Genomic DNA, 11,536 nt, shown 5'->3' on the forward strand with positions numbered 1-11,536 from the left:
TGAGGCAGGAGAATTGTTTGAGCCCTGGAGGCAGAGGTTGCAGTGAGCCAAGATCACACCACTGCACTGCAGCCTGGGCAACGACACAGTGAGACTCTGTCTTAAAAATAACAACAGGCCGGGGCCGGGCACGGTAGCTCACACCTGTAATCCCAACACTTTGGGAGGCCGAGGCAGGTGGATCATCTGAGGTCAGAAGTTCAAGACCAGCCTGGTCAACATGGTGAAACCCCATCTCTACTAAACATACAAAAATTAGCTGGGCATGGTGGCGGTCGCCTGTAATCCCAGCTACTCTGGAGACTGAGGCAGGAGAATCACTTGAACCCGGGAGGCAGAGGTTGCAATGAGCTGAGGTCGCACCACTGCACTCCAGCCTGGGCAACAACAGCGAAACTTCGTCTCAAAATAAATAAATAAATAACAGGCCAGCACGATGGCTCATGCCTGTAATCGCAGCACTTTGGGAGGCCAAGGTGGGTGGATCACCTGAGATCAGGAGTTCGAGACCAGCCTAGTCAACGTGGTAAAACCTCGTTTCTACTAAAAATACAAAAATTAGCTGCGCGCGGTGGCAGGCGCCTGTAATCCCAGCTACTCGGGAGACTGAGGCAACAATCACTTGAAGGCAAAGGCAGGGGTTGCAGTGAGCCGAGATCACACCACTGCACTCCAGCCTGGGCCACAGAGCAAGACTAAATAAATAAGGAAAAAAAATCCTCCACTTAAATCTTTCCTGTTATTTGCCAAGCATGTTAGTAAGATGTTTAGGACTTTATCAACATATTACAGAAGGAGGATAAAAGGGGGAAACGTCTTTAAATTTGTACCTCGTTTTTCCACTAAGAGGGAAGAAAGGCTGAAATGGAACAGATTTTACTAAAATTACAAAAATACTATTAGGGTGTTCAGTTTTGTGTTTCTGCATCTTGGAAATGACTTGATATTTTAGCAGGCTCCTAAATAGAATGGGTGAATGAAATTATTATTTATCTTCTCAAATGTCTTTATACCTATTTTTCTCTTAGATTTAAAGTAAATGGAAAACAACCTCAAGTCAACAAAGTCAACACAGAAATAGGAAATACTATTTTGTTAGAGATTGGCCCCATGAAAGAAAACCAAGGAAAGATATCTGAAATCTTTCCAGATAAAAGGTAATTAATAATCAAAGATAAATTGTAATCTGGTGTTTAACTGGTTTGTAATTTCTACAACTATCAGGAAGCATAGTTAAAGGGCCGGGTGCGGTGGCTCACGCCTATAATCCCAGCACTTTGGGAGGCTGAGGCAGGCGGATCACCTGAGGTCAGGAGTTCAACACCAGCCAGGCCAACATGGTGAAACCCCATCTCTACTAAAAATACAAAAATCAGCTGGGCTTGGTGCCGTGCGCCTGTAATCCCAGCTACTTGGGAAGCTGAGGTGGGAGAATCACTTGAACCTGGGAGGCGGAGGTTGCGGTGAGCCGAGATCACGCCATTCACTGCACTCCAGCCTGGGGGACAGAGTGAAACTCCGTCTTGAGAAAAAAGAAAAAGGAAAAAAAAAAAAAAGCATGGTAAAAGAAAAAAACAGCCAAAAAAAAAGAAACATACTGGTGTATTCCAGTAGGAGAGACGGATATGTAGTAGTACTAAGAAGTGTGTATCTGCCTCTGAGCTTTGGAAGTGTACTCTAAACATAGGTATTTAAACTTCACGGGACAACATAATACAACTGCTCTCTCCACCCACAAAACAGACTGCAAATGTACACTGCCATGGAGGGATAATAATTATCTTCAGTGGCCAGGTGTGAGAATACCTTGTCAAGATATTATTTTTCAGCTGGGTACAGTGGTTCATGCCTGTAATCCCAGCACTTTGGGAGGCCAAGAGGGGCGGATCACTTGAGGTCAGGAGTTCAAGACCAGCCTGGCCAACATGGCAAAACCCCGTCCTTACTAAAAATACGTAAAAGTAGCCGGGCGTGGTGGCACACGCCTGTAATCCCAGCTACTCAAGAGGCTGAGGCAGAAGAATCACTTGAACCCAGGAGGCGGAGGTTGCAGTGAACAGAGATTGTGTCACTGATCTCCAGTCTGAGCAACAGAGGGAGACCCTGCCTCAAAAGAAAAAGAAAAAAGACTATTTTTTGGCCAGGCGCGGTGGCTCACGCCTGTAATCCCAGCACTTTGGGAGGCCGAGGCAGGCGGATCACGAGGTCAGAAGATCGAGATCATCCTGGCTAACATGGTGAAACCCCATCTGTACTAAAAATACAAAAAATTATCCAGGCTCATTGGCAGGCGCCTGTAGTCCCAGCTGCTTGGGAGGCTGAGGCAGGAGAATGGCGTGAACCTGGGAGGCGGAGCTTGCACTGAGCCAAGATCGCGACACTGCACTCTAGCCTGGGCAACAGAGCCAGACTCCATCTCAAAAAAGAAAAAAGAAAAAAGATTATTTTTCGTATTAGAATAAAATCAGCTAACCAAGTATTAATATTAACTGAAGTACTTTTAAACATTGTAAAACATTGTTCTGATTCAATGAAAGTTGTACTCTAAAGATTTTAATAATTCAACTTGAAGTAATCTATAACACTGGGGGAGAAAAATTAAGAACAGAGAAGACACAAACTATAATACTTCACAGATTTTGAAAGCACTTAAGGCACTTATGGTCTCTTTTGGTGAAATCTCAATTACTTTAAAAAGTTACGAGTTTGCATTTTTCTGCTTCACTTTTTTTTTTTTTTTCAAATTTCTTGCTTCATTGTCTATGTCTGTAGGATCCTTTTTAATCCCAGAGAAACCTGTATGGATAGTCAGTTACTTTAAATCTAAAGAGGGAAAGCAGCCAACTGAAGAATATGGCAACAAGACACATACCAGCCAGACACATCATCTTTCTCTTTATGATGTTCATCGTCGAGGTGGCAGCCTTATCTAACAGCACCACTCCCAGGGTAACACACATATTAAACAGGGAAATAATGAATGTTTCTGCTGCAAACTGAGCCTGACTAAATTTGCTGATATAATGCTTATGTCCTGTGCGAGGGTCCCTTTGGACATATGGTTCTCCTCTTATATAAGTCCACATTTGACCAGACGTCATCACAATCACAAAGCACAGAGTTAAAACTTCGCACAAGATTCTGCAAGAAATAGATTTCCTATTCCATTTCAAGAAATACCCAAGTCCGCCAGTGAGAGCCAAAAGTATCCCCAGCTTGAGGAGACCATGATAATTTGTAGGCTGTCTGATTCTGACGCTGACATGTGTTCTCTCTGCTACCCATTCAGCCATTTGGTCAGCAACGATATCCCTTCCTCTCAAATTATAAATGTCATCTGTTGTAAATTTCCACTGGGCAGAAAAGTGGAAGAAACTCGGAACTGACGTCACCTGGAGCGCTTCAAAGACCTCAGGGCTTTCATCATAATCCACCATTGCAAAAAATACCTTTGTGGTGAATGCACCAGGGCCTTGATAGGAGTTTGCCAAGATCTGAAATTCTTCGGCAGCACCTTTGCACATGACACATGAATTGAACTCGTGGAGAGCAGTAAGCATCACAATAACAGAATAGTTTTTTGGTGCATCTAATACAAAATGATAGAACATGGTGTCACTCATTCTTATCACTCTGTCTTTCTTGGTCCAATCCATCAGCTGGCTGACCTTTTTGGCCAACACCTTCTTCCATCGGGCAGGATGTGTAGGAGTCCCGGGAGCCACAAATACCAGGGCCACCACTATGGTCAAAAGTAGACACCAAAGGCGCCACACTTCTGCCATATTTGCTTACTTCTTTGTGTTATACCGCTGTTGCAAAATATGTAAGCCAAAATGTGATCATTTCTTCCTGCAATTAATTTGTCAAAGATTTTTTTCTTTCTGTCTTCTTCAATCCTGGTAAAGAGGCTATATCACAAATTCTTGTTCATGTCCAGTTTACAAGTCATATATTAGAGTTTACAAAATAACCTGTGGAAAAAAATACCCTGTAATGAAAGGAGTTTGGGAAATAGTGTTCTGGCTTCAGTCCTGCTGAATGACTTGCAATTAACAAATCAGGCCGGGCACGGTGGCTCACGCCTGTAATCCCAGTTCTTTGGGAGACCAAGCCAGGCAGATCACCTGAGTTCAGGAGTTTGAGAACAGCCTGGCCAACATGGTGAAACGCCGTCTCTACTAAAAATATAAAAATTAGCCAAGTGTGTTGGCGCATGCCTGTAGTCCCAGCTACTCAGGAGGCTGAAGCAGGAGAATCACTTGAACCCAGGAAGGGAGGTTGCAGTGAGCCAAGATCGTGCCACTGCACTCCAGCCTGGGCAACAGAGCAAGACTCTGTCAAAACAAAACAAAACAAAACAAAACAAATAACCTAAATGCCTGCCGGGCAGCAGCTGGATCCACTGCGAACACATTCAAACTGCTCAAAAGCCAACCTCATCCCTCAATTGCCTACCAAGCCCTTGGTTCTCTACCGTTCTTCCCATCCCTCCAATGACGTTTAACAACTGATGGACCCTTCTGGGACTTCTTTCTCTCATCCATTAAAACTGAGCTTGGCCCCTGGGCCCATCTGCCTGGGTTTCAATCCAGGCGGCCGGGCGCGGTGGCTCAAGCCTGTAATCCCAGCACTTTGGGAGGCCGAGACGGGAGGATCACGAGGTCAGGAGATCGAGACCATCCTGGCTAACACGGTGAAACCCCGTCTCTACTAAAAAATACAAAAAACTAGCCGGGTGCGGTGGCGGGCGCCTGTAGTCCCAGCTACTTGGGAGGCTGAGGCAGGAGAATGGCGTGAACCCGGGAGGCGGAGCTTGCAGTGAGCCGAGATCCGGCCATTGCACTCCAGCCTGGGCGGCAGAGCGAGACTCCGTCTCAAAAAAAAAAAAAAAAAAATCCAGGCTGTACCACTTGTTAGTGATGTGACCTGGGCACGTCCTCACTGGCCTGTGCCTCAGTCTCCCTGCCTGTAAAGTGAAGATGGTAACAGTACCCACCTCATAGGATCTGGTTCAGCAAAGCCCTCAGAACAGGACCAGGCCTGCACACCTGTCTTCCTCTCTATCCTAGCACCCATGAGAGGCAGTGTGGAGCACAGCAGAGGGTCCTCTGGGTGGGGCCAGAACACCTGGATTTCCCTCCCTGCTTTTTAGCAGTGTGTCTCTTTTGTTACCTAAGAAAGTAGGGACAGTGCCCACCTCACCTATTAGTTGTGAAGATTAAATGTTAATATTTTTCCAACCCCTAGAACAGTACTAGACATAAGACACACATTTTTTTTTCCCTTCTCTCTTTTTTTAAAGAAATGGTTGACTATTGAGCATTGCTTCTCTGGTTTTTTGTGTTTTGTTTTGTTTTTTGAGACAGAGTCTCATTCTGTTCCCAGGCTGGAGTGCAGGGGTGCGATCTCAGCTCACTTCAACCTCTGTCTCCCAGGATCAAGTAATTCTCCTGCCTCAGCCTCCCGAGTAGCTGAGATTATAGGTGCGTGCCACTAGAGCATTGCTTCTCATACCCCAGTTACCTCTCTCAGGGTTGTGCCCTCTCCAGACATGATTATCATCCCTTGATCATTCCTTGTATGACCTTCAAGATGGGCAAAGTTGTTGGGCAAGACAGAATAGAAGAACTGTTGCAAACAACTTAACTATATGTCCATTGCTGGAGGGGACCTGCTGGGGAGTGCACCTGATTTTAATTTTAATTAATTTATTTATTTTTGAGACGTAGTCTCACTCTGTCACCCAGGCTGGAATGCAGTGGCACGATCTCGGCTCACTGCAACCTCTGCCTCCAGGCTCAAGCGATTCTCCTGCCTCAGCCTCCCTAGTAGCTGAGATTACAGGTGCACACCACCATACTTGGCTAATTTTTGTAATTTTTTTTTTTTTTTCACTCTTGTCACACAGGCTGGAGTGCAATGGCACAATCTCGGCTCACTGTAACCTCTGCCTCCTGGGTTCAAGCGATTCTCCTGCCTCAGCCTCCCAAGTAGGTGGGATTACAGTCACCTGCCACCACGCCCAGCTAATTTTTGTATTTTTAGTAGAAACAGGTTTTTACTACATTGGCCAGGCTGGTCTCGAACTCCTGACCTCAGGGGATCCACCTGCCTGTCTCCCAAAGTGCTGGGATTACAGGCGTGAGCCACTGTGCCTGGCCAAATTTTGTATCTTTTGTAGAGACAGAATTTCGCCATGTTGCCCAGGCTGGTCTCCAACTCCTGGACTCAAGCAATCCACCTGGTCTTAGCCTCCCAAAATGCTGGGATTGCAGGCCTGAGTTGCTGCTTCCGGCCTACTTTTTCTATGTGCTGTTCGTTTGGTGGCAACCACTGTTTCTAAGGCTGACCTCGAACTCCTAGCCTCAAGCAATCCTCCCGCCTGGGCCTCTGGAGTAGCTGGGATTACAAGCGTGAGCCACTGCGCCCGGTTTCATATTTTCTATCATGTCTATGCATACCTTTATCAAAATAAAAATGTTTAGGCCCGGGCAGTGGCTCACATTTGTAATCCCAGCCCTTTGGGAGCCGTGATGGGTGGATCGCCTGAGGCCAGGAGTTTGAGATCAGCCTGGGCAACATGGTGAAACCTCGTTTCTACTAAAATTTTTTTAAAAATTTAGCGGGGAGTGGTGGCATGCGCCTGTGGCCCCAGCTAACTCGGGAGGCCGAGGTGGGAGAATCGCTTCAGCCTGGGAGATCCAGGTTGCAGTGAGCCGAGACTGAGCCACAGCACTCCAGCCTGGGCGACCCAGCGAGACCCTGTCTGAGAAAACAACAAATGTTCATTTAATTTGTAAATCAAATGAAAGTGCTGCGCTGATGCCCCCCACCTCTCTCAGGCTCCGCCGGCCGCCCCTCGCCTACCCTAAAGGCCTCCGGGGACGCCGCCCTACGCCGCCGCGGTTGCCAAGCGAAGCACTCAGGCCAGGTAGGCCGCGGGGGAGGGGTGGTTGCCTAGCAACCGGGGGTGCCAAACACTGGAGCTCAGAGCGGGGGGCGCGGAGAGCGAAGCAGGAAAGTAGGTAAGGGAGCTAGGAGAGCGGGGGCGCCCCCTTCCTCCGCGCCGGACCGGGGTACTGATCTAAACCAAAGGCGATCATCCTGCGGAGGGGAAGAAAGCGGTTCGGCGGGGAACCGGCCTGACCCCAGCCCCTCCCACGAGGCCCTCCCCGTCCCGCCTCCCCCTCCAACAGTAGGCGAGGGCGAAGGGGCGGGAGGGCGTGGCGGCTACCGGACGGGGAGGGGGCCGTCCCCCAGGTCCCCAGTGCCAACAGGCACGCGTCCCTGGAGAGAGAACAGGGCTCCTGCCCTTAGGTCCCCCACGGGGTCTGGCCCGCAGCCTGGGGAAGAAAGGAAAGGAAGCTCAACAAGGCATGGTTGGCTGGTGGCAGGTGTGGAAACTGCATTAGGGCTATTTTTTTCTGACATCCTCCTACCCCCACCCCCAAGGCATTTGGCATTTCACACACACTTCGAGGCTTCCGGGACTCCATTATTATTCCTTTTTACCTGCTCCAGGACCTGCAAGGTCCAGGGGTTTGTGTCCGCCCCGGGACAGGAGGGATGGAAACTTACTTAATGCCTCACACAAAGTTGAGCAAAGCAAGGGCTGTCTCCAAGCAGCCTTCCAGCAGGAGGGGGCTCAGAGCAAAATGGACAGGAACAAGTTCTGCCTAGGGGGCGTGTGATCCAGGAGACCTCTCCTGAAAGGTCTCCCGCGCCGTGTTTTGCCTCTGCAGGTGGTGTCTGTGAACAGGCCTAGGGGTTTCTGACCCTTCTGGTTTCTGTGCCATGGCCACGCTAAGCGTCAAGCCAAGTCAGCGCTTCCAGCTGCCCGACTGGCACACTAACAGCTACCTGCTATCCACCAATGCCCAGCTGCAGCGAGATGCTTCCCATCAGATCCGCCAGGAGGCCCGGGTGCTCCGCAATGAGACCAACAACCAGGTTGGGGTCGGGAACTCAGCTGGGTGGGCAAAGGGATAGCCCCCAACCCTGTGACACCCTATTTATCTGGCCTGTCTCTCTCAGACCATTTGGGATGAACATGACAACAGGACTCGACTGGTGGAGAGGATTGATACTGTCAACCGGTGGAAGGAGATGCTGGACAAGTGTCTGACAGATTTAGATGCCGAGATCGACGCCCTGACACAGGCAGGAAGCCAGGACTGGGTGCCTGGGGGCTGCTGCCAAAACCTCCCCTCCTTCCCCACGGCTGGGTTGAGAAACCCTTGATGGGGGGTCATGAGTGGCATGTCCATCCGAGTCACTGGCTCCCTGCTAAAGTGGGGACAAGTGCTACTTCCCCATGGATGGCTCCACCAGCCCCCCTGCCCCTTCTTTTCTTTTTCTTTTCTTTTTTCTTTTTTTCTTTGAGACGGCGTCTGGATCTGTTGCCCAGGCTGGAGTGCAGTGGTGCGATCGCAGCTCACTGCAACCTCCGCCTCCTGGGCTCAAGCGATTCTCCTGCCTCAGCCTCCTGAGTAAAGTAGCTGTGACTACAGGCGTGCGCCATCATTCCCAGCTAATTTTTGTATTTTTAGTAGAAATGGGGTTTCACCATTTTGGCCAGGCTGTTCTCAAACTCCTGACCTCAAGTGATCCACCCGACTCGGCCTCCCAAAGTGCTGGGATTACAGACGTGAACCACCATGCCCGGCCGCGCCCTCTTTTCTAGATGAAGGATTCAGCAGAGCAAAACCTGCAGGCCAAGAACCTACCTCTGGATGTGGCCATTGAGTGCCTGACCCTGCGGGAAAGCCGGCGAGACATTGATGTGGTGAAGGACCCTGTGGAGGATGAGCTGCATAAAGAGGTGGAGGTCATCGAGGCCACCAAGAAGGCCTTGCAACAGAAGGTCAGCCAGGCCTTCGAGCAGCTGTGGTAAGGGAGAGGCAGGTCGTCCGTATGTTCACGAGCCCCTGGAGGCTGTGTGCCTTCAATGTGGAGCACAGATATTGTGGATGAGGAGCAACTGGCTCTCGTGCTACATTTTGGCCCTCTGGTGCCTGTGACAGAAACCACTCATCAATTGTAGCACTTTTCCCACTGCCTGGACATGGGCTCGGAATACTTCTCACCACCCTGCCCTGGACAGCCAGTACCACCGATTGAAGCATGAGAGGTGACACTCATTTGCCACCACCCCTGAGTAGCTCCTGTGAGTGTGTGCGTATGAGCCTTTGTGAGCACAGCTACATCCGTGTGCCCCACGGGTGTGTAGGCGCATGGTGGCAGCATTTTCATCCAGCTGTGCTGCTCTTGGTCTCCACAGTTGCAGCTCCATTGTCTTCTGCTGGGAAGGGTCATCCCAGCCTCCTCTTCCTGCAGTGTTCCCTTCATACGGTGAGGCCTGCCTCTGGGCCTTGGGGGATGGTCCTGATGGAGTCTGCGCTTTCCCCAGCCTCCTGCAGGAAGTCCGACAGCAGCTCAACTCCGACCATCGGGGCAAAATGGAGACACTGGAGATCGACAGAGGCTGTCTCTCTCTCAACCTCAGATCCCCAAACATCTCACTGAAGGTCGACCCCACACGTGTCCCTGATGGGTAAGAAGAGTGTTTCAGCCAGTCTCTTCTCCTCCCCTCCCAGGCCACACCCTCATGACCTCCATTTTCCCTGCCACCTGCAGCTCCACCACACTCCAGCAGTGGGATGACTTCAGTCAGTTCAACAAGGACCGAGGGGAGGCTGAGATGAAGGCAGCCACGGAGCTGAGGGAGGCCATTGCTCTAACTATTGCTGAGGTGACGGGCCACCCACAGCTAATGGATGGCCCCAGTGTGTGCTCAGCCCTTATCTTCTGTTCCCTGCTGTGCACGTGGCCCCCTGCCCCTCGCTTGAGTAATATCCTCAGGCAGCCGTGAGTATAGACCCTTCCCTTGCCCTGTGTTTCCTCCTTCAGACCAACAACGAGCTTGAAGCCCAGAGAGTTGCAACGGAATTTGCCTTCAGGAAGCGGCTGCGGGAGATGGAGAAAGTGTACAGTGAGCTCAAGTGGCAAGAGAAGAATGTGAGCGTCTCCCAGGGCATCGACTTCCTGCTGTGGGATGAGGAGCCGCATGCCCCCGCCAGGAGGCACTGGATCAGGCGTGTACGGTGAGTCCAGCAGGTGGAAACCAGTCACTCTGTCCCCTGCAGACCTTGGAGGAGATCGCTGAGCTGCAGGAGGACATCCGGCACCTGGAGGAGGATCTGCGCACAAAGTTCCTGAGCCTGAAGCTGTCCCATACCCGGCTAGAGGCCAGAACCTACCGGCCCAATGTGGAACTCTGCCGGGACCAGGTGAGAGGGTGTCCCAGTGGGGGCACGGGCCCCCTGGCCAAGGTTTTCTCATATTCCTGATGGCGCAAGGGCACTGCTGTCACGGGGCAGCACTCAGGTAAAGGACAGTGTGGCTGACTTGGAACTCCCAACCCCTCTGCCTCCAGGCACAGTATGGCCTCACTGACGAGGTTCACCAGCTAGAGGCAACCATCGCTGCCCTGAGGCAGAAGCTGGCACAAGCACAGTAGGTCTGGGGAGTGGGTGGGAGGAGCAGTGAGACGATGCCCAGCAGTGGGGCCTCTTGCTGCCTGCTGGCTCCCTGGGGCTGTCTTCCTGACTAAAGGCTGTGCACTCAGCCCAGGCCTCCTAGCCTTATGGGGGCTGGGGGTTGTCAATGCCCTTCCCTAGGGACGCACTGGACGCCCTGTACAAGCACCTGGCCCGGCTGCAGGCTGACATTGCCTGCAAGGCCAACTCCATGCTGCTGGACACCAAGTGCATGGACACGCGGCGCAAGCTGACCGTGCCCGCTGAGAAGTTCGTGCCTGAGGTGGACACCTTCACACGTACCACAAATAGCACCCTGAGTCCACTCAAAAGCTGCCAGCTGGAGCTGGCCTAGCGTTGGAGGACTACGGGAGGAGGGCAGGGTTGGGTGGGCAATGGAAGGGGGGAGGAGAGAATGAATGGAATAAATGCAGAGGATCTCAGGCCGGCTGTTCTCTGCCCCACTGTATGTAGCCAGCAGGGAGAGGGTTCTTGGACACCCTCCTGTCTATGGAGGAGTAAAGACGGGGAACACCATTCCCCCGCACTCCATGTACCAAATCCAATCTTTCCCCTCCCCTCAAGGAACCCCTCTCTGGGCTGGGCCAGCACTCCTGGGCTCCCGCAGCGCGGCCTCTACCTGGCTGTGCCCCAGCCGGCCCCTGGTCCGCCCTCTTGATGCTTAAGGGAGGCCCACAGCGGGCAAGGGCCTGGTGGGAGGGCTTGGGGGTGGTCCTGGCCTCGGTGGAGAGGGCCGGCTGGGGGTGCGGAGTTAGGGGTGCTCGCCTGCAGAAGGCAGTGGCCTGAAGTGATCCAGTGGTCCGGCTCAGTGCCCATCCCCCAGGGACCCCATAGCGGCCTTCCCATCCAGTTAGCCCAGTGGTGAGGAGCGGGAAGAACGGGGACTCAAAGCACAGACTGGCGGGAGCTGCGCGGCGCCGAGACTCCGGGCCGCTGGGCGGCGCTGTGGGCCGGGCGGCGGAGCGGTGACTCTA

General features: G+C 51.8%; 1 protein-coding gene and 1 pseudogene across 6 annotated transcripts; one reads left to right on the forward strand and one right to left on the reverse strand.

Moving 5' to 3' along the window:
* Positions 1–2,537: 2,537 nt before the first annotated feature.
* Positions 2,538–6,953, reverse strand: LOC101005776 (annotated as a pseudogene). 4 transcript variants are annotated; one of them, XR_645882.2, is made up of 2 exons: positions 6,871–6,953; positions 2,538–3,974 (listed from the first exon to the last, which is right to left on the reverse strand). The product of XR_645882.2 is annotated as a magnesium transporter protein 1 pseudogene, transcript variant X1 (transcript). The 4 variants fall into 4 exon arrangements; XR_645885.2 differs by having other exon boundaries at positions 6,837–6,908; XR_001903557.3 differs by lacking the exon at positions 6,871–6,953 and adding an exon at positions 5,527–5,685.
* On the forward strand, positions 6,945–10,985 carry TEKT2 (tektin 2). 2 transcript variants are annotated; one of them, XM_003891586.3, is made up of 10 exons: positions 6,945–7,028; positions 7,746–7,953; positions 8,038–8,163; positions 8,687–8,892; positions 9,413–9,556; positions 9,640–9,754; positions 9,913–10,020; positions 10,149–10,292; positions 10,439–10,518; positions 10,683–10,985. In XM_003891586.3, exons 2-10 carry the CDS (start codon positions 7,798–7,800, stop codon positions 10,894–10,896), a joined length of 1,293 nt encoding a protein of 430 aa, XP_003891635.2. In that variant the 5' UTR covers positions 6,945–7,028; positions 7,746–7,797; the 3' UTR covers positions 10,897–10,985. The 2 variants fall into 2 exon arrangements, with proteins under 2 accessions (XP_003891635.2, XP_009203017.2); XM_009204753.3 differs by having other exon boundaries at positions 7,020–7,397.
* Positions 10,986–11,536: the final 551 nt, after the last annotated feature.

Source organism: Papio anubis, chromosome 1 (genome assembly GCF_008728515.1).
Source record: "Papio anubis isolate 15944 chromosome 1, Panubis1.0, whole genome shotgun sequence".
Classification (NCBI taxonomy): Eukaryota; Metazoa; Chordata; class Mammalia; order Primates; family Cercopithecidae; genus Papio; species Papio anubis.